The sequence below is a fragment of the Spermophilus citellus genome (genome assembly GCF_964194105.1).
Source record: "Spermophilus citellus genome assembly, chromosome: 7".
NCBI classification, from domain to species: domain Eukaryota; kingdom Metazoa; phylum Chordata; class Mammalia; order Rodentia; family Sciuridae; genus Spermophilus; species Spermophilus citellus.
Window position 1 is genome coordinate 96,756,798 of NC_138188.1, and position 20,836 is coordinate 96,777,633.

Below are 20,836 nucleotides of genomic sequence, written 5' to 3' on the forward strand. Positions count from 1 at the left end.
AAGGAGACAATCTTTTGGATATGAAAAGTCTTCTGAAGAAGGTGATTTCAGGGAACAATTTCAGCATTGTTCTGTTGAAGGTTAAACCTGGCCCTGAACCGCACTACTTTCCTGTCTACGTTTCATTTCCTGGAGTTTTGCCAAGTGATAAACAGACTCAGGCCTGTGGTAGATTTGGGGTTTGTGAGCACGAACAGGGTGGCTGGAGTGTGCTTAGTTAAAGACATCAATTGATTCTGTGATCGTTAAGGAAATGCTGGTGTAAGCTCTTCAGGAGACAATGGAGAAGAAATGGACATACTGTGCTGTCTACTCCATCATCCAGATACAGTTTGTCAGGGGTAAGACTTTTGCTTGTCCTTTTTTGTCAGATCGGCTGCTTTAGGGGCTTCTATTCATTTAAAATGCCTTGTGACTGTTGCTGAAATTGATCATCTCAAAGGGCAAATTGTTACTGAAGTTTTCAGTTATGTATTTAAGTGACAGTTATCAGGGAGATGCAGAGTCTAGAAAGGACTCCTCATGAAAACTGAAAACATGAAGGGAACAGGTGGTTTGTGGTGCCAGGGCTGTGGTGCAATTTCTCCCATTTCCCTCTGAAGAGGATTGCTGGAGTAATTGGGAAATTGTGCTTCTTGGAAACGAAATGCTCTCTGAATGATAGAACAATGCCAGAAAGCTAAAAAAGAAAAGAAGAAAAGAGACAAGTCATGAACTGATCCATGCTCAGAGACCTTTGCTCAATTACTTTTTAATCTCTCAAGTACCTCTTTTCTTTTAGGTCTAAGACTAAGGTCTTTGGAGTTGGACATGGACACATGTTGAATTTTACTGAGTCATAGATATGGCCCTAGGAGGCAAAGCAGAGTCCTTAGGACAGTGACAGCCAGAAACTAACAAGCCAATTCAAAAGTGGAGGAAAGGAAGATTGGTTTTGCATTCCACAGTGTGAGGGTATTATAGTTACTCTGAGTGTCTTACAAATTAACTGTGCTTTTTAGGTATAGCTATGAATATTTTAAGAGTTTCTAAATCAAAGGATGCTTTGGAATATAATGCTGCAGATTGGATGGAGGCATACTCCTATTAAATGCTATTCATAAGGAGTTACATTGAACAGTACTAATCTCTGTCTGCCCAAATTTTTGTATCCACAAAAGTGTAGTAATTCCTGTTTGTCAATTATCTTTGAGAGTCTTGTTTCTTCTCATCTGCTTGTCGTCGTTTTATCATTTCCCTTTGTGAGCTTCAGTGGGACTTGCCATAATAATATATTATTTCTGTGATAATATACCAAGCTAATTTTAAAACTGAGGCGAACGTTTCTGAACGTTTTTGATTTGAAGACAAGTCAAATCAAAGACCCAATATTAATACATTTTAAGTACCCTGTACCATTTGGTCAGGTTACTGATGGGAGAGAAATTCTTCTTTCATGACTAGCATTTCAGGGAATTGATTAGACATTATGCTGTGTGGAATCTGAGGCGTCTTCTCCCCATCTCTCTTCAGGAGACCTAACTACATGAAGATGAAGGTTTTTTTCCATCCTCATATATGGAAAATCAAATTTCTTAGCCTACCCAGTCATATTGAATTTGGGAGGCAGTTTGGGGGTTATGAAGGTTATAAGAAGACTAACCGAATTCATGTTCTTTTTCTAGTGTGTGTGGCTTTGAGAAAACCACTTAATCTCTCAGTGCTTCCATTTCCTCCTCAAAAAAGGGGTTGATCATATCACCCTTATAATGTGAAAGCATTAAATGTCTGTTGTAGATGCATATTTTTAAATGCTCTACATATATTAGTTATTTTTGCAGTTTTGTAGAGCTTCGCTACTGTGTTATATGTGGCTATAACCACAAAAGGTCAATTTTACTAAATGTAAGAATATGTGTACACTAAATTTGCTGATGCACTTTAGTTTTTAGATAGGCTTAATTTTATCAACAAGTCATCAGAGAACTTAAATTTATTTTGGGACAAACAAATAAATAGTCATAAATCAATAGTTTCTTAAGTAAATGACTCTTAATTCACATTGAGTTCTGTGCTTCTCTCTCTGTGGCTGTTTTCTGTCTCTAAGACAGTATTATGGTTTAGATATGAGATGTCCCCTAAAAAGCTGGCGATGCAGAAATGTTCAGAGGTGAAATGATTAGATTATGAGAGCTGTAAGATAATCAGTGGATTCACCCATTTGATGAATTAATAATTTGAATGTTATTACTGAGTGGTGACATGGCATGGCTTGAGGGGGTGGGTCTGTGGGGGTGTGCCCTTGGGAATTATATTTTGTCCCTAGCTTCTCTCTCCCTCTCTGCTTTCTGGCTGCCATGAGCTTTCCTTCACCATGTTCTTCTGCCACAACGTTTGGCTTCACCTAGAGCCCAGAGCAATGGAGTCAGCTGACCATAGACGGATGCTCTGAAACCATGAGCCAAAATAAACTTTAACTCTTCTAGGTTATTCTTGTCCAGAATTTTGATCACATTGATGAAAAACTAACACACACAGTTAGCCAGGGAGAAAATTCCTGAATTATTGCCCAACCTTACTGAAGTTGCTGGGGTTTTAATTAAGAGTCACTCCATGTGAATCATGCAAACTGATGGCTCATGTCTTCTTTTCAGGAGTATGGGGAAAAGGACTTAATGCAGGAGAAGATGTTTATGCTGTTCCTGGCTCTGATGTCAACATGACTTGCCAAAAACAGCTGAAAAGCTTGTTGGTACAGACGCAGTGGTCAAAGGTCACCGATAAGATGAACCTCATTGCCCTTCGTCATTCCGAATATGGCATCCACTGGGCCCACGGGCATTCCTGCAGGTCAGCAGTGGATTTCAGACAAATTCCGGAGAACATAACGATATGGACTCTGCTCTTAAGAAATGTATCTTCCTCACTCAGTGGAAAGTATGAGTGTAGCTTTATTCTCTTTCCAGAAGGCATTTGGACTAAAACCTATAACCTTCTCATTCAGACACCTGGTAAGTGTAACTGGTAGAGGGAAGGAAGCTTATACTTATATTCAGCTCGTGTTCATTCAACAAAGAGGCATTGGCTTGAGGGGGTGGGTTTCTGGGGGTGTGCCCTTGGGAATTATATTTTGTCCACATGCTAGGCATAGTGCTGAGTGTGCAAAAGTTGAGCAGAAAGAGGTACTGGCTGGCAAGGAAGACAGAAATGGATCAAATAATTCCATAAATGAAGGTAAAATTGCAACAGTGATGTGTTAATAATAAGAGCTGCAACAGTTCTTTGGAAGAGTCTGTGATAGAGGCCAGGGAATTTGCCCCTGAGCTGAAGTCTGAAGAAGGAGTAGGCTCTAACAGTTTAAGAAGGGCAAGAGTTATGAGTGATCCTGAGAAAGGACACAGCTGTGTGAAGGGCTTTGTGTTGTTGGAGGACATGGAACAATGCCAGAGAGACTACAGTGCAGAGATTAATGGATGAGGCTGGAGATAATGTAAAGACCAGATCATGTTGGACTTTGTTAGCCATGTTCAAGGTTTTGTTCATGGAAGTACATTGAAGTATTAATGAAAGGGTGGTATGAATTTATGGCTTGATTGTATTTGTATTATCAAAAGATGATGCTAGCTTCGGTATGAGAATGATATAAAAGGGGACAAAAGTGAAAAAATGGGAACAAGTTAGGAGACCGTCCTAGTCTCAGATAGTGGTGGTTTGGTAGATATAAATAAAATTACACATTTTATGTATTGGGCACAGAACAGATATGACTAGGTCATAGAGTGGATAAAAGACAAAGGCAACATGAGTGGCATGCATACCCACATGGTGGGGCCAGTCACTGGGATGGAAGACAAAGGAAGTAGACTCAGTTTAGAAGAGAATTTGTAAAAATGACTTTCGATATATTTACTATCGGGCAGGCATAGGGCCTAAGGATGCTACTGGACCTAAAGCATTCCTTCACATCGTACATGCTTCAGGGGTCTGCATTTGGAAATGGAAATCCTAGGTTTAAGTTCTACCTCCTTTCTGGCTAGTAATGAATTTGACTGAGGGTCTGTCATGTAGATTCTCTGAGCCTATTTGGAAAATTATGATAACACCTGCCCTAAATTACCTAGTCCTAAAGTAAATGATTTCCATTTCTACTAATGGAAAAGAATGAAAATAAAAGCCAACAAATGGAAAATGTACTGGAAATGTAAGGCTTTAAACTCGGGAATAAAATAACCTGGTAATATAAGAAAAAAAAATCTATAAAATTAACTCATGAAGACCATGCTGAAGGAGGCATGGGGCTTTCCAGGACAAGTAACTGTTAAGGCTCTATCATCTCCTCTCCATCCCTTGTCTCTTAGCTGCTCCAAGACCATGATATTGAAAGAGATCACCTGTAGGCCAGGCTTCCACCAACTACTGCTTTACAATGCCTTGTTCTCTTGCTGTTTTCTGAGAGAAAAAAAACAAAGCAAAACCTCAGTTTAATTAGTACCCAGGTAGGTGGGTGAGTGGGGTTGAAATAGAGAAAAACAGAAGACCTGTACAGAGCAACATTTATCTACACACACATTGAAGTCAGGAGACTATATTTGAACATTGGCTGTGTCACTTACTATTCAGATCATCATTGCCAAGTTATTTCATGTCTCTCAGTTTTTTGTTTTCTTACATCACAAGTACAGGCAATCATAGTTCCTCATTCATGGGTACCATTGTTTTAAGATTAAGTAAAATAATCTATGAAAAGCTCTTATCACAGTTGCTGCCTAGAAGTGAGAGTTTGGTAAATGGTAGATTTTATTAAGAGGAATAATAATTCTGAGTGAAATTTCTTTCTTAATTCTAATTAGAATGGAGCCTTCTCCTTCTCTTTTTATACTGGTCTACTTGGATTCCAACAGGACATTAATCACACATTAGCAAGAATACACATTGACCTTGGCTTCGGACTTGGACTGTGCACATTTTGCCTATCCCAGTAGACTATACTACTTCATATCTGAGTTCCTGATCTGAACTCCTTTGAGAAGTAGCAACAAGGATAGGTATACTCTATATAAAATAGGATATGGGATGACCTAAGTGAAAATAGCATTGGGGAAAAGGCAGTATCCAGAAAGGAGGGTGGTATTACCTTTAAGGAAAGCATAGTTTTAAAAATAAAGGGCAACCCAGGGAGTTAAACTTAGAGCTACCAAAGATTGCAAGTCATTGGAGAGTCAGAGCCGTATCTACACACTCTGTGATTGGAAAATTTCCAATCTTATTACAGCTTTGCTGTTGATCCACTGGATTAAATGAAAAGCAGTGTTCTCAGTGTTACAGAAATGGTTCTGGTATGGTGTATTTGAGTACCAAAAGTTCAGAATAGAAACTATAAGGGGGGGAAAAAAGCTTTCACCATAGAGCGACAAGCTTTATATGGAACTATCCTTAAAAAGGCACCTAACACAGGAGGCAGCCGCCACATGAGAGCCCCACTGAGTCACCACCCATTAGCCATCATCCTCCCCCTTTATTCTTTTATGTTCTCTTGCTTCTCCTCCTGTCACTTGTACCATTTTCTTCCCATTCTCCTCTGAGATATGCATGTCTATAAGCTAGTTGGGAAAGCAGAGTGCTCATGAAGTGCGAACTCTTTGGAAGTGCATAAACAAATGCAAATTGAAGTGGTGTAGAAGAATCTAAATATGAAAATGTTGAGGTACCAGAGGTGATTGGATTAATTGCCTCTTCTTGTTTCCCTCCTCTCCTCATCTGAGTCATCCTTCCTTGTCTGCTCACAAAGCAGTGTGCACCTACATCCAGTTCTCATGTCCCCTGAGGGGTTAGCTGGGAAGGGATTCCCTTCTCTTTTCACAATATTTTTTCCCTATGTGTGTCTCAGTTGGCTGAGACTGCAAATGGGTATGGAAATAAACAGTGTGGCCTTTGGCTCTTTTTCATTTTCATTTGACAGGGTTTCTTCCTAGGCTAGAAGTTTTGGGTTATTCCAAGAAACACAGTACTCCGAGTTAAGTCGTGGATTGTTGTAATCCCCATTTCCTGAATTTGAATGCTATTGGATCCTAGAGTACTACAGAATGTAAGATTTTGATGCTTTTGTGTTTTGGGTGTGAAATGTCCCACAGAATTTCATGTGTGGAAATCATATTCCCAATGCAGCAAAATCCAGACATGGGGCTTTTAGGCAATGATGGATCACGAGACTCTGACCTCACCAGTGGATTAATCCAGTTGATGGATTAAGCAATTGATAGCTGGATGGACTACTAGGCAGTTGGATCTAGTTAGAGGAAATAGGTTACTGGGGGTGAACTCTTAAAGGATTTTTCTTCATCCAGCACCTTCCCCTTTCCCCTCCCTTCCTCCCTCCTCCTCTCTGCCGTCATAGTCCTCTGGTCATAGGCATCTTCTTCATCTCCTCTTTCTCCCCTTCCTCTTCCTCCCCCTCCTCTTCCTCCCCCTCTTCTTCCTCCCCCTCTTCCTCCTCCTCCTCCTCCTCCTCCTCCTCCTTCTTCTTTTCTCTCCCTCTCTTTCTCTCTCTCTCTCCCTCCTTCCCTCCCTCCCCCTTCTAGGATGCCATGAGCTGAGCCGCCTTCTTCTGCCATTATATTTCTGCTTCAGAACCAGCCGACCTTGGTTAAATCCCCTGAAACTATGAGCCCACATAAATCTTTACCCCCAAAGTTGTTCCTGTCAGTATTTTGGTCACAGTTGCAAAAATATAACACAGAAATATTTGAAAATGTGTAGTAATCAGGTGAATTATAAGAATAAAAAGTGACTTTAATTTACATAATTATGATGAAATATTTTAGGGATTGTTAATCTTGTTATTGGAAGCAGTAGCATTAGCAAAAGAACTAGGATGACCCTGTCTTTAATAATCACAAAGTCCAATAGGAAAAGGAAGACATCAATCAATTAAGTGAACAAATATCAAATTGCAACAGTGAGGAGTATTCTCATAGTGAGGATGTAGGCAGTGTATAGTGTATGAGAGGGTATATCAGGAGATTAGGAAGATTTCCTGGAGAAAAGAGCTAACCAGGTGAGAGTAGAGAACACAGACCTTTATGGTAGTAAACAGAATAGTCTGTGCAAAGACTGTGGTAGTAAGGAGTTATGTCAGCTGTGGGGGATTTTTAAAAATATTATAGCTGGAGCAAAGAGAATGATGGGGGAGGCAACTGAACATGAAGCTGGAGAGCCTGATTGGTCCAGGTGAGGATATTTGTCTTTATCCCAAGAAAAGTGGGAATTAATTGAAAGGCTGTTGTTTTATTTAATTTCTTTTTTTATCTTGCAATTTGACAATGTGTATTTGTAGTCAAATACACAAAAGAGTGTATTTATGACCAAATGAAAAGACAATAGCAGAAATCTCCAGGAGGAATGCTGTTAACATTTAGTACAGTGGCAATAGATAGATGGAGAGGAATGTCCTTATGTTTAGAAGATTCACCCTACAGGATTTGGTGGTGACTTGCATATATGGAATGAGAAATAAAAAGAAGAGGCAAGGATTCACAATGAGCGAATTGGTCATTGCATTAGGGAATGCTGAGATATATATATATATATATATATATATATATATATATATATATATATATACATATACATATATACATACATACACACACACACACACACACACACACACACACACTCAGATTGTGCCAAGATTAATTTTGAGTTTAAATTTGTACATGTTGAACTAGGTGTGAAGTTGAGGCATACAGGTGATGGCAGGTAAGCAGCTGGATGTACATCTTGTGATCTGGCAGAGAGGCTTAGGTTGAAGGCACAAGTGGTGAGTCATCTGAGTATGAGTGTTAACTAATGTTCTGACAGAGAAAGAAATCATCTGGGAAGAGAAAAATCAAGTGAAAAAAGCAATGTGGGATTTCAACAGTCCATGGTAATAAGTGGGAAAAGGTGTCTTCAAATGCTGGAGAAGAATAACTAAGAAGAAGGAATAAAATCAGAGAATCGGGTCTCAGAAACCTAGGAAGGTGATTGCACAAAAGCTATAGCTATCGTCTCTGGTGTTTCTGAGAAGATAAATGGACATTAGGCTGTATTTAGGATCATGAAAGGTATTAATCACCTAATAGGAACAGTGATGGGTGGCTTTATGGAACAGAAAGAATTCAGACTGGAGGAAGAAGAGAAGTGAGTAAGAGACAAGAAAATATGGAAAGCAATTATTGACATGACTTTTAAGAAACTGGTCAGCAGTGATAGAAGGAGTATGCATGTTCAAATGAGGGACCTTGTTGGTGCTGTGATGGTGATGGTTTGAATTAATGCAAGACACTTGATTTTATGTCAAAGCCAGTGGGCAGGATCCAATTGAAAAGAAGTTTACATCATACAGAAGATAAAGTAAAAAACCTGAGGTGTCTGAGAAGAGGGAGGCAATGAGACCTACAGCATAGATAGTAGGACTATTCTGAAACAGAAAAAAAAAACTAGTCTTTAAAAATTATAACAGGAGGAAAGGAAAATAAGAATTGTGCATATGACGAGGGAGGTGTTGTCTTATTTTCTCTAATATAGGAAACAAAAGAATCTTTAGTTAGAGAGAGGAAGGGGATTTCACAAAAAGAAATTGGAGAGAGTTTTAGATAGTTAATATGAATAGAGGGAAAATGAGTTTACTTGGTAACTATATTTGCATTTTTCAGTCAATATTGTGGATGTGAAGTGTCTCCCAAAAGCTCATGTGTGAGACAGTGCATGAAGGTTTGGAGGAGAAATGATTGGGTTATAGCCTTAGCCTAATCAGTGAATTAATCCCTGGTGGGATTAACTGAGGGGTGACTGGACACACGTGGGGTATGGATGGAGGAAGTGGTTCATTGGGGGTGTGGCTATTGGGTATATATTTTGTATCTGGCCAGGGGAGTCCCCCCCCCCCCGCTGCTTTCTGATTATTGTGTGAGCTGCTTCCCTCTGCCACATTCCTCTGCCATGATGTTCTGCCTCACCTCAAGCCCCAAGGAATGGACCCAGCCTTCTAGGGACCTCTGAAACTGTGAGCCTTCAAATAATCTTTTCCTCCTCTGTAATTGTACTGGTCAGATCTTTTAGTCACAGTAGTGAAAAAACAATTGGAGTATGGTATTGAAACTGTAGTGAAACAATTTGTACTGTGGCTTTCTCCAGCAGTACCTGGCTTCTTGGAACTGGGTATTAAAAAGTACATAGTTGGCCAGGCATAGGGGCTCTAGTCTATAATCTCAGCAACTTGGAAGGCTGAGGATCAAGAGTTCAAAGCCAGCCTCAGCAATTTAGTGAGACCCTGTCTTAAAATGAAATACAAAAAGGGCCAGGGATGTGGTTCAGTGGTTCATCATCCTGGGGCTTAATCCCCAGTAACAACAACAACAACAACAACAACAAAAGTGCATAGGTGGGGGCTGGGGTGTAGCTAACTGGTACATTGACATAGCACTTACCCAGTGTGTGTGAGGTCCTGAGTTCAATCCCCAGCACACACAAACACACACACAAAAATGCATATATTGGTCAGCCTTTTTAGATTACTGACAAAAAGACATGAGATCTGGGATATTAACAAGAATATTGCTGAAATGATGAACTATGAATCTTAGCTGGATAGTGAGGAGAGCAAAGAAAAAATATAGTTGATGATTGGGAGACAGTAGAGAGATCAACTTATTAAAAGATCCCAAGAGCTCAGAGAACAGTGGAGATAACTCTAGTTGCACAAACTGGAGGTGGTGAGGCGGGGGAATGTTTGTAGGTTCAAATGCATGATTTTGTAGGAAGAGAGAGCAGTTATGTGTGGTGACATAATCCAAGATGTGATTATAAGAATAGATGGCTGAAATGGGATGGAGACCATTAATGGAGATTATGATGGAACAACTGAGAAGTCAGGTATGGGTAAGTCATCAAGATACAACTGAAATCATCCAGGATTGTATCAGGGTTTGAGCTTAAAAAAAATATTGCAGTTGTGATGACAACATTTTCAAAGAATAATGAAGGATGATTGGGAGATTAGAGCTAGAGTCAATAATCTTTTTCTCTGAAAAACCCCATATTAAGTGTTTTAGGCTTTGGGTCCATACAGTCTCTTCCACAACTACTCAGGTCGACCATTGTTTTATGAAAGCATCTCTAGACCATATGGAAATGAGTGGGCTTGATGGTTACAATAAACCTTTATTTAAAAAATCAGGCAAAAAGTCAGATTTAGCCCACAGGCCATAGTTTTAGAACTTTTGGATTAGAGGATAAATTGGGAGAGAGAGAGGAATTACTTAATTTTTTCAAAGCATATTACATATAACATGTAACAGTAAACTGCACTTACATATTATAATATGTATAATAATCCAAATAGTAGAGTGCGACAAATAGAATTTCATGAACTTTAAGCAAATTAAGAAAAAAGAAATGGGGCTGGGGATGTGGCTCAAGCGGTAGCGCGCTCGCCTGGCATGCGTGCAGCCTGGGTTCGATCCTCAGCACCACATACCAACAAAGATGTTGTGTCCGCAGAGAACTAAAAATAAATATTAAAATTTCTCTCTCTCTCTCTCTCTCTCCCCTCTCTCACTCTCTCTTTAAAAAAAAAAAAAAGAAATGTATTTGTGAATAGTCTTTTATATTTACTCACATATTTCCTACTTCCTATTCTCTCCATTTCACCTCATAAACTGGAGTCACTATTCGGTATCATTTCCTTTCAGCCTGAAGAACTTAGTTGAGTGTTTGTTGTCTTAGTCTATGTTCTGTTGCTATAACTGGATACCTCAGACTGGATAATTTATTTTTAAAAAGGGGGGGGGGTTATTTGGCTCATGGTTCTAGAGACTGAGAAGTTCAAGATCATTGCACCAGTCTCTGACTGGGATCTGGTGAAGGTCTTCTTGTTGCATCATAACATGGCAGAGGGTAACACGTGGTGAGACAGAGCAAACATGTCAGCTCAGGTTTCTCTTCCTCTTTTTACAAAGCCACCAACACCTATCATTAGGATCACACTCTGATGATCTCATCTAATTTCAGTTGCCTCTAAAAGGCCACACATCCATGTACCATCAACATATGAACTGGGGAATTAAGTTTCAACATGAGTTTCAGAAGGGATATTCAAACCATGGTATTCATGTAGAGCAAATCTGCTTAAAATGGATTCTCTCAGTTTTTTTTTAATTTGATGAATAATTTCACTGTGTGTAGAATTCTTGGTGGGCTGTGTTTTCTTTTAGTATTGGGGAGTGGGGTGTTTGTGGTGTTGGGGCTTTGTGCATGAGAGGCAAGCACTCTACCAATTGAACTATATCCCTAGCCCTTCTTTTAGTATTTTGAATGTCTTCTGATCTCTATTGTTTCTGATTAGGTGTAGGACGTTAATTATATTATTGGTCTCCTACATGGGATGAGTTGCTATTTTCTGTTTATTTTTATTTCACTTTGTTTTACTTGCTTAATTGCAGCTTTCATAATTTTTTTTTTGTCTTTGGCTTTCCACAGTATGATTGTGATGTGTCTAGGTGGGTGTCTCTTTATGTATATCCTATTCAGGTTTGATGAGATTTTGATTGTGAAGATTAACGGTGGGGAAGCTTTTTTAAAGTAATAAAATGTGTGAAACTTTCGGTTTTTGCTTCCTCAAGAATTTGTTCTTTTCCCTCACTCTTTCACCTCTTTTTTCTATTATTCCTGTTATATATATATATATATATATATATATATATATGTGTGTGTGTGTGTGTGTGTGTGTGTGTGTGTGTGTTAGTCTAACTGGTAATGTCCTATATTACTTTGAAACTATTCATTTTCCTTCAGTCATTTTTTCCTCCCTATTCTTCATATTAGATCATTTACATCAGTCAGTTTTCACATACACTGATTCTTCTTCAGATTTGCTGTTGAGCACTTCTAGGGAATTTTTCATTTTTGTTATTGACTTTTCCAACTCTAGAATATTTGGTTCATTTTATAGCTTTCTATTTCTTCCCTAAGATGACCTATTTACTGAGTCATAGTCATTATGTTTTTCTTTAGTCCTTCTTTAATTCTTTGAACATACTTAGAATAAGTGTTTTGAAGTCTGTTAAATCCAATGTCTGGGAACACTGATTCAGTTGCAATTAGCTGCTTTTTTCCTGAGTATGGGTCACAATTTCCTATTTATTTCATGTCTAATAAATTTTTGGTTGAAAACTGGAAATTGTGGGTATATATATAGATATACATACATATACATACAGAGCTATATAATAACACACATATATAAATAAAATTATATGTAATATATAATACATATAATATATAATTATATATAATAACATATTTATATATACTGTAATACACAATACATACAATATATGAATCATATAATACATATGTTGAGTATGCATACAATATATTTACAATATTAGAGAGATACTAGTTTTTGTTTTTTCAATTTTAGTAACTTACGTGAATTGAACTGTGTATCTGTCTCCTTTTCAGTGTGTGGCCACTGACATCTCTGCTTAGCTTTTCATACTAACTCTAATTTTTTACTTTGGGCTCTGAGGAGTTCTCCCTTCATTGCCAAAGCACCTTTGTTATCCACTAATGATTTTGGCAAAATTTGTTCTCCAAAATTTTAAGCCCATTAGGCTTCTATCCTCTGCACATAGATTAGGACGGTAGGTGTGTGTTGGGGGGGGGGTTGCAGGGTACTTTAAATTTGCACTCATTTATCCCTACTCCTCTGGCTTCTCCATTTTGCTAGGCTCTCGCAGGTCTTCCCTACTCAGGTTGTGTTTTTCCAGTCTTTCAGAATGTGTGAAGAACTTATTTCAGCCATCCTATCACTATCTAATTTACAGGATCTCCCTGCTAAATAGCTACCTGGTTTTCTACTGCATAGTTCATTTTGTGCAGGGACTGAGTGGTTTATAAAGAACAGAAATTGATCATCTCACAGTTCTGGAGGCTGTGAAGTCCAGAAAAAGTCACTGGCATCTGGCCAGGGCTCTTTGGTTGTACCTCTAGAGAGGAGTCTGCCCCTTTTGGAAGAAGACCTGGATTTCCACACAGTCCCACGCTGGTCAAACTGTATTTCTCAATGACCAATCTGTGGAAGTAAATAAAGGAGCCATTGACTAGAAGACTGAAGGGTCCTACTGTTTTTATCAAATCCCTATAATTTTTTCAAGAAGAAATTCATCTGAATTTGATGTTGTCTTTGGTCAATTTCAGAACTGTGAAATGGTTGCTTCAACACCTTTGCCCAGTTTTGTACTTATTCTCACTAACCTCTTTATTCCCCCATTACCAAAAATTCCCTCTTCATTTTGATACTTACATCATATCTTTATTTTAAAAAATGTTAATTACTATTCCCCTCCATATAATATTTTTATTCTTTTTAGATGTTCTTGACAGTAGAATGTATTTTGGCATTTATACATACATAAAGTATAATTTATTCTAATTAAGATCCTGTTCTTGTGGTTGTACATGAAACAGAGTTACCCCAGTCATGTACCCAAATATAAGGATATGAAAGTTATGTCTGATTAATTCTTCTGTCCTTCCTATTGCCCTCCCCCTCCCTTCCCTTCATTCTCCTTTGTCCAATCCAGTGGATTTCTATTCTTCCCTTCCCTGCCCTTCCTTGTTATGGGTTAGTATCCACATATCAGAGAGAACATTGGCCTTTGGTTTTTGGGGATTGGCTTTTTTCACTTATCATGATGTTCTCTACTTCCATTCATTTACCAGCAAATGCCATAATTTCATTCTTCTTTATGGTCAAGTAATATTACATTGTGTATATATGCCACATTTTCTTTATCCATTCATCTGTTGAAGAAAAACTAAGTTGGTTCCATAGCTTGGCTATTGTGAATTGAACTGCTGTAAACATTGATGTGGCCATGTCACTGGAGTATGCTGATTTTTAGTCCTTTGGTTATAGACCTAGGAGTGGGATAGCTGTGTCAAGTGATGGTTCCATTCCAAGTTTCTGAAGAATCTCCATATTACTTTCAACCGTGGTTGCACCAATTTGCAGTCCCACAAGTAATGTCTGAGTGTACCTTTTTCCCCACATCCTCACCAACATTTATTGTTGCTTATATTCTTGATAATTGCCATTCTGACTGAAGTGAGATGGAATCGCAGTACAGTTTTAATTTGTGTTTGTCTAATTGCTAGAGACGTTGAACATTTTTTCACATATTTGTTAGCCATTCATATGTCTTCTGTGAAGTGCCAGGTAAGTTCCTTTGCCCATTTATTGATTGGGTTATTTTCTTTTTTGGTGTTAAGTTTTTTCAGTTCTTTGTATATTCTGGAGATTAATGCTTTATCTGAGGTGCAGGTAGTAAAGATTTTCTCTCATTCTGTATGTTCTGTTCATGTTCTTAATTGTTTCCTTTGCTGTGAAGAAGCATTTTAGTTTTATACCATCCCATTTACTGATTCTTGATTTTACTTCTTGCACTTTAGGAGTCTTATTGAGGAAGTCAGTTCTTACGCCAACATAATAGAGAGTTGGGCCTACATTTTCTTCTAGTAAACACAGGGTCTCTGTTCTAATACCTAGGTCCTTGATCCACTTTGAATTGAGTTTTGTGCAGGGTGAGAGATAGGGGTTCAATTGATTCTGCTGCATATAGATTTCCAGTTTTCCTGGCACCACTATATAAATGACATATCATCTGAAAGAGAAATAAGGAAAACTACCCCATTTACAATAGCCTCAAAAAAATAAATAAAATAAAATACTTGGAAATCAACCTAACAAAATAGGTGAAAGACCTCTATAATGAGAACCACAGAACACTAAAGAAAGAAATTGAAGAAGAAAATGGAAATATCACCCATGTTCTTGGATAGGCAGAATTAATATTGTCAAAATGGCCTTACTATAAAGGTGCTATACAGATTTAATGCAGTTCCTATTTAAAATTCCAATGATGTTCTTCATAGAAATAGAAAAAGCAGTCATTAAATTCATTTGGAAAAATAAGAGGCCTAGAATAGACAAAGCAACCCTTCTTATAACATTTTTTCTTAGTGTTAAACATAAATGCATGATCAACACTTATCACCAGCCTTTATGTAAAGCCTCTTCAATAGAAAGTGTATTCTATTAAAGAATCCTTAGGAAGTACCCACCGAAGCAATACTTCCCTGAGTCTTGTATAATCCTCACATTTTTCTGTAGTCAATACATTAAGAGGTTAATTTTGCTAAATTTAAAATCTTTCACTCACATTTTCTTTCCTTGAGTGTATTAAATGTTACTCTGTTATTTTCTGACATAGAATTGTTAGTCAAAAACTAACAACTATCCAGTTTTTTCCCCATGGTTGACTTCATTCAATTCTTTCAAAAGAATATGGTTAATGTTTTTTATTCTGTTTCTTTCTTTTGAGATAAAAATCTTTTAATATGTATTTTTTAGTCATTTCTTATTTAAAATTCTTTGAAATCATTTGTTGTTCTGTGCTTTAATGTTTTCCTTCAGTGCCTTCTATATACATATGATTTATCTTTGCATAAAATTTTCTTCAAATCTCTTTTTCATTTCTTTAAAAATTAGTCATCATTAATTAATTTAGACATTTCCCTTATTCTGTCTTTTCATTTATACTAATGCATTAACTTTTGTGTTTATGGTTTTTATTTTGCTCTACTTTTATCTTCCTTTCTGGAGTGATTTTTAAAAATTACTATTTCCATGTGCCCTCAGATGAACAGGGGCCAAGAGTAAAAGAAATAAGACCCTTAGTATATGAAATACAGTCATCTTCCATAGTCTCTTATCTTTTGTATTAATCCCATTTAGCATTGAACATTCAGCAATTTGGATTGTTTTAAATAAAGGAATTTCTTTAAAAAAAATTACTATTTCCAATTATTTTCTGAGTTGGATAGGCAGTTGTGGTTTAGGTCTGGAATGTCCCACAAAGACACTTGTTTTGAAGGATTGGTTCCCCAGTGCAATGCTCCGAAATGGGACTTTAGGAAAGTGATGGGTAATGAGAGCTCAGATCTCATCAAAGGGTTAATCCGTTGATAGTTTCATAACTCAATTGACTATTAGGAGGTGGTGGAATCTAGAGGAGGTGGGCCTAGCTGGAAGAAGTGGATCACTGGAGGTGTACCATGGAAGATATATCTAGTCCCTGGACTCTTCCTTGCTTGTTTTCTCTGGTCCTGGCTTCTATGAGATGAGCGACTTTTCTCCACCACACCTTCCCTGCCATGAAGTTCTGCCTCACCACAAGCCGACAAAGATGGGGTCAAGGGACTATGAACTGAAACAGGGATCCAAAATAACTCTTCCCTCCTCTATGTTTTTCTCAGTTATTTTGTCACAGCAATGGAAAGCTGACTAACATGGCTATCTGTTGCAAATATTCTTTTTGCAGTGGACTCACTAATTGACCTTTCCAAAGATTTTGCATAGTACATATCAGTTTTTAAATTTTAGTTCATTTTGAATGGCAAGGCTATAACTTTATTTTGTGATCTTGTCTGCTAATATTATTATTTTGCTCTACTTTTATCTTGTTTTCCGAATGTTATTTTGTTCTCTACCTTTTTTTTTTTTCTTATAGGAGATCCATTGATGGATTGATTGTGGTACTCTATCACTGAGCTACTTTACCTGCCCTTTTTATTTTCGGATAAGGTCTACCTAAATTACCAGGCCAGCTACAAATTTGCAATCCTCCTGGCTCAGCCTCCCAAGTAACTAGGATTACAATTAGGATTATCACTGCTTCTGGCATCTTACAGTAGTTTTATAGATGATTCTACTTCATTCCTTTCTATTGTTCATGTTTAATTTAAGTGCATTTTCACTATTATCATGGAAATGTAGGCCAAGCTAGCTTTTCTAGGATCTTCTGTGTGTCTAGAGCCTCCTTTTCTGATATTTTCAAGACAAATACTATGCCACTGGACTTTCTGACTGTACTTCCTTTGCTTATACCCCTCACACTTTAATCTAAATGGCCCCTTTGAACTCTTCTATTGGATCTGATCCTTTTAATTTTTGTTAAACTTTATTTTTCAGTTGTAGGTGAACACAATTCCTTTATTTTTCTTTTATGTGGTGCTGAGGATTGAACTCAGTGCCTCACACATACTAGGCAAGCGCTGTTCCTCTAAGCCACAACCCCAGCCCTGATGGATTTAAGTTTGAGTCAATTCCTAAGGATGTCTTGTCAGCACAAGTTGCATCCTGAGAAGCCTCATTTGCTCCAGCACTGGGAACCCTTTTCCTGTTTCCCTGGAAGACACTGATGATGGGGAGCCTCCAAATTCCCTTCTCCTTTTCTACTATGATTTTCATATTAGTCTGACTCTCTTTCCAGGGATTATCTGCTACTTGGCGATTGGGGGCATGGTTATCTAGTTCCAGAGACCTTCAGAGGCATAGTTGATTTTCCTGTTTCTTTCTGCAAAGTTGCTAGTGCCATATTGGTCTAGTGCTTTGTCCTCAACCATTAAAGGGGGATATGTTGTTATTTAGTTTCTTGTAGATATTTTCTGTGTGACTTAAGTTTACTTTTTCTGTTTTTAGGGGGGTTTTCAATTATATTTAAAAGGTTATGCTGTGTGTATTGTCCAATTTTCAGAATCCAAAGTTCAAAAATTTAATACTTGGTTATTTGAAAAATTTAAATTAAAAATAATTAACATATTGAGTATGTCTCATGGACTTCACAGATATTAGTGTCTAGATTGGTACCTGTTTAAAATAAGTTTAGGCAAAACGATTACAATAACTTCAAGGATAAAATTTAACAGTAATAATGGTGGTACGAAATATGTCAAAAATAGTGATGTCATATACAAATAATTTCATCTGGAAATACTAATATAGATAAATTCTTTGAACAATAAGGGAGAGGCATCTTTTTTAAAAAATATAAAATTAGAGTCCATGGATTTTGCATCTTTACATTCAACCAACCACTGGTCAAAAAGTATTCAGAAAAAAAAATTGCATCCATATTATGTATAGATATCTTTCCTCTTGTCATTATTCTCTAAAAATATCCTATACTAACTATTTACACATTATTTATGTTGTATTAGGTACTGCAAGTAATCTAGAGATGATTTAAAGTGTATGGTAGGATGCACATAGGTTATTTACGAAAAAAAAAAAAACCCACACATTTTATATAAGGGACTTGAGCATCCATGAGTTTTGGTGTCCCCTGGGAACTCCAAAACTGAATCCAATCCCAATTAGATGTCAAGGAATTATTACATTTAGAATTAGCTATGGAGAATAGAGCACTGATCCTATCTCTTGAACTTCAGGAATTAAAAAAAAAAACTATTTTAGAATACTGTACGGAAGATGTGCATAATTATTACAAAGACCTAGTTTCAATTAACAAACAGAGGAAAGAAATATTGGTAAAAAGAATAGCTAGCTTGGTGAAAGATTGAAATATAGCAAAGATCTAAAAGCTAGATATAATATTCTTTTTTTAGGACATAGATTTTTTTAATTTGTTCTAATTAGTTATACTAATTAGAATTCCTTTTTGACATATCATACATAAACGGAGTAACTTCTCATTCTTCTGGTTGTACATGATGTAGAATCACACTGGTCATATAATCATGTATGCATATAGGATATCAATGTCTGATTCATTCTACTATCTTTCCTACCCCCACATCCCCTCCCTTCTCTTCACTCCCCTCTGCCTAATTCAAAATACCTCTATTTTCCCTAGCCCCCCACCTTATTCTCAATTTGTATCAGACAGAACAATCAGCCTTTGGGTTTGGGGGATTGGCTTATTTTGCTTAGCATGATATTCTCCAGCACCATCCATTTACAAGCAGATGTCATGATTTCATTCTTCTTTAAGGATGAGTAATATTTCATTGTGTACATATACCACATTTTCTTTATCCGTTTCATCTGTTGAGGGACACCTAGGTTGGTTCCATAGCTTGGCTATTACGAATTGAGCTGCTATAAACATTGATGTGGCTGCTTCACTATACTATGCTGATTTTAAGTCCTTAGGGTATAAACCAAGGAGTGGGATATCTGAGTCAAATGCAGATTCCATTTCAAGTTTTCTGAGGACTCTCCATACTGCTTTTCATAATGGTTGCACCAATTTGCAGTTCTACCAGCAATGCATGAATGTACATTTTTCCTCACATCCTTACCAACATTTGTTGTTATTTGTATTCTTGATAATTGCCATTCTGAATAGAATGAGATGAACTTCAAGAATTATGGAATAATTCTTGGAAGTTCTATGTGGAATAATATGTTACAATATAATGTTCTTAAACTGAGAAATATTCACTTTTTAAATATACACTTGGTGACCTTGAGTATGCTCATACTCATTTACCTATCAATTATACTTCTAAAAATTTATATTAGGCAGCTAAATCATCAAATAAGGCTCATATAGATATAAAAGTATAAGACTTTTAGGTTATTAGGATAATAAGTTATTTTCATTTGTAAATTATTCTTTGATGTTATTCTATCTTAATCATAAGGGTACATGCTTTTGTATAAAACTTTCCTGAAAGGAGAGACTATAGAATATATGTGTCTCATAATACCTTCTAAAATGAAAATAATTCATGACAAACCCTCTCAGAGTTTTCTTATATACTTTTCTGTATCATCCGATTGTTGAAGGAATATTTATAGACTCTAAAAAGATAGTTGGATATAAAGATAGTAAAAACATCAGTGGTTTCCAGGGATTAGGGAACAGAGAAGGATGAATAGGCAGAGCACAAAGGATTCTTAAGATAGTGAAACCACCCTGTATGATACTAAAATGGAAGATACATGTCATTATATATTTGTTAAAATCCATAGAATATACAACACCAAGAGTGAACCTTAATGTAAACTCTGGACTTTGAGTGATAACGATGTATCCTTGTATGTTCATTAATAACACGTATACCACTGTGGCACCCTGCTGATGGGGGGGGGGAGGCTGCAGATGTGTGGCAGCAAGGTAAAGGTACATGGGAACTCTCTGTGCTTTCTGCTCAAGTTTGCTCTGAACCTGAAACTGCTCTAAAAATAATGTCTATTAACATTTTCAAAAAGAAATTACAATATGAATTTGAAGCTAGGTTATAAAGTTTTTATATTCTATCTAATTAAGGAAATGTAACCTGAAGACTAATGCACCAATTTGGGGCTAAGGCAGAAGAGCATATCAAATTAGGAGTTTCTCAGTGAAACTATCCTAACAGAATCCATAGTAAGTTGAGGCAGATAAGCAACTCTGTGCTTCTCATTCCTCAGTCTTGCCACTTTATGCAGTGAAGACCATGGTGGCTGCCTCTTCACTGCACAGGTGTACCCAGAGGTAGATGAATCTCAATGCTAAGACTGTTTTTGTCTCATCAGTAAAAAGCACGTTATATGCCAAAGATCCACGTGTTTTCCACCTTGTGTTTTGTTGCAGTTACACAGGATGAATGGAGCAGCAATCACACAATAGAAATAGAGATAAATCAGACTCTGGAAATACCATGCTTTCAAAATAACTCCTCGGAAATTTCGCCTGAGTTCACCTTTACCTGGTTGGTGGTAAGTTGCCCTTTTCAGTGAATAACTACAGTGATGTTTAAATATTAATGAAGTAAAATGAATAGCAAGTAATAATAGAGAAATACTGTATGAAAGACATTCATTATGCCAGCAGTTGGGGAGGGCTGGCAAAGGGAGGGAAGGATGCTAAGACTTCCTCTAACTAGGTGAGCGTCCGGTCTATGAATGCAGCGGATTTAGAAATTTACTTCTAAATGTTAATTTCTATTTCAAACCATATAC

General features: G+C 37.1%; 1 protein-coding gene across 1 annotated transcript in view; it reads left to right on the top strand.

Moving 5' to 3' along the window:
- The first annotated feature begins 202 nt into the window (after positions 1 to 202).
- CD96 (CD96 molecule) overlaps positions 203 to 20,836 on the top strand; it is a 93,810-nt gene continuing 73,176 nt past the window's right edge. The window contains exons 1-3 of the mRNA XM_081302729.1: positions 203 to 341; positions 2,634 to 2,990; positions 20,469 to 20,593. Of these exons, the coding sequence (XP_081158855.1) occupies positions 281 to 341; positions 2,634 to 2,990; positions 20,469 to 20,593 (543 nt within the window). The 5' untranslated portion in view covers positions 203 to 280. The remainder of the gene's footprint in view (positions 342 to 2,633; positions 2,991 to 20,468; positions 20,594 to 20,836) is intronic.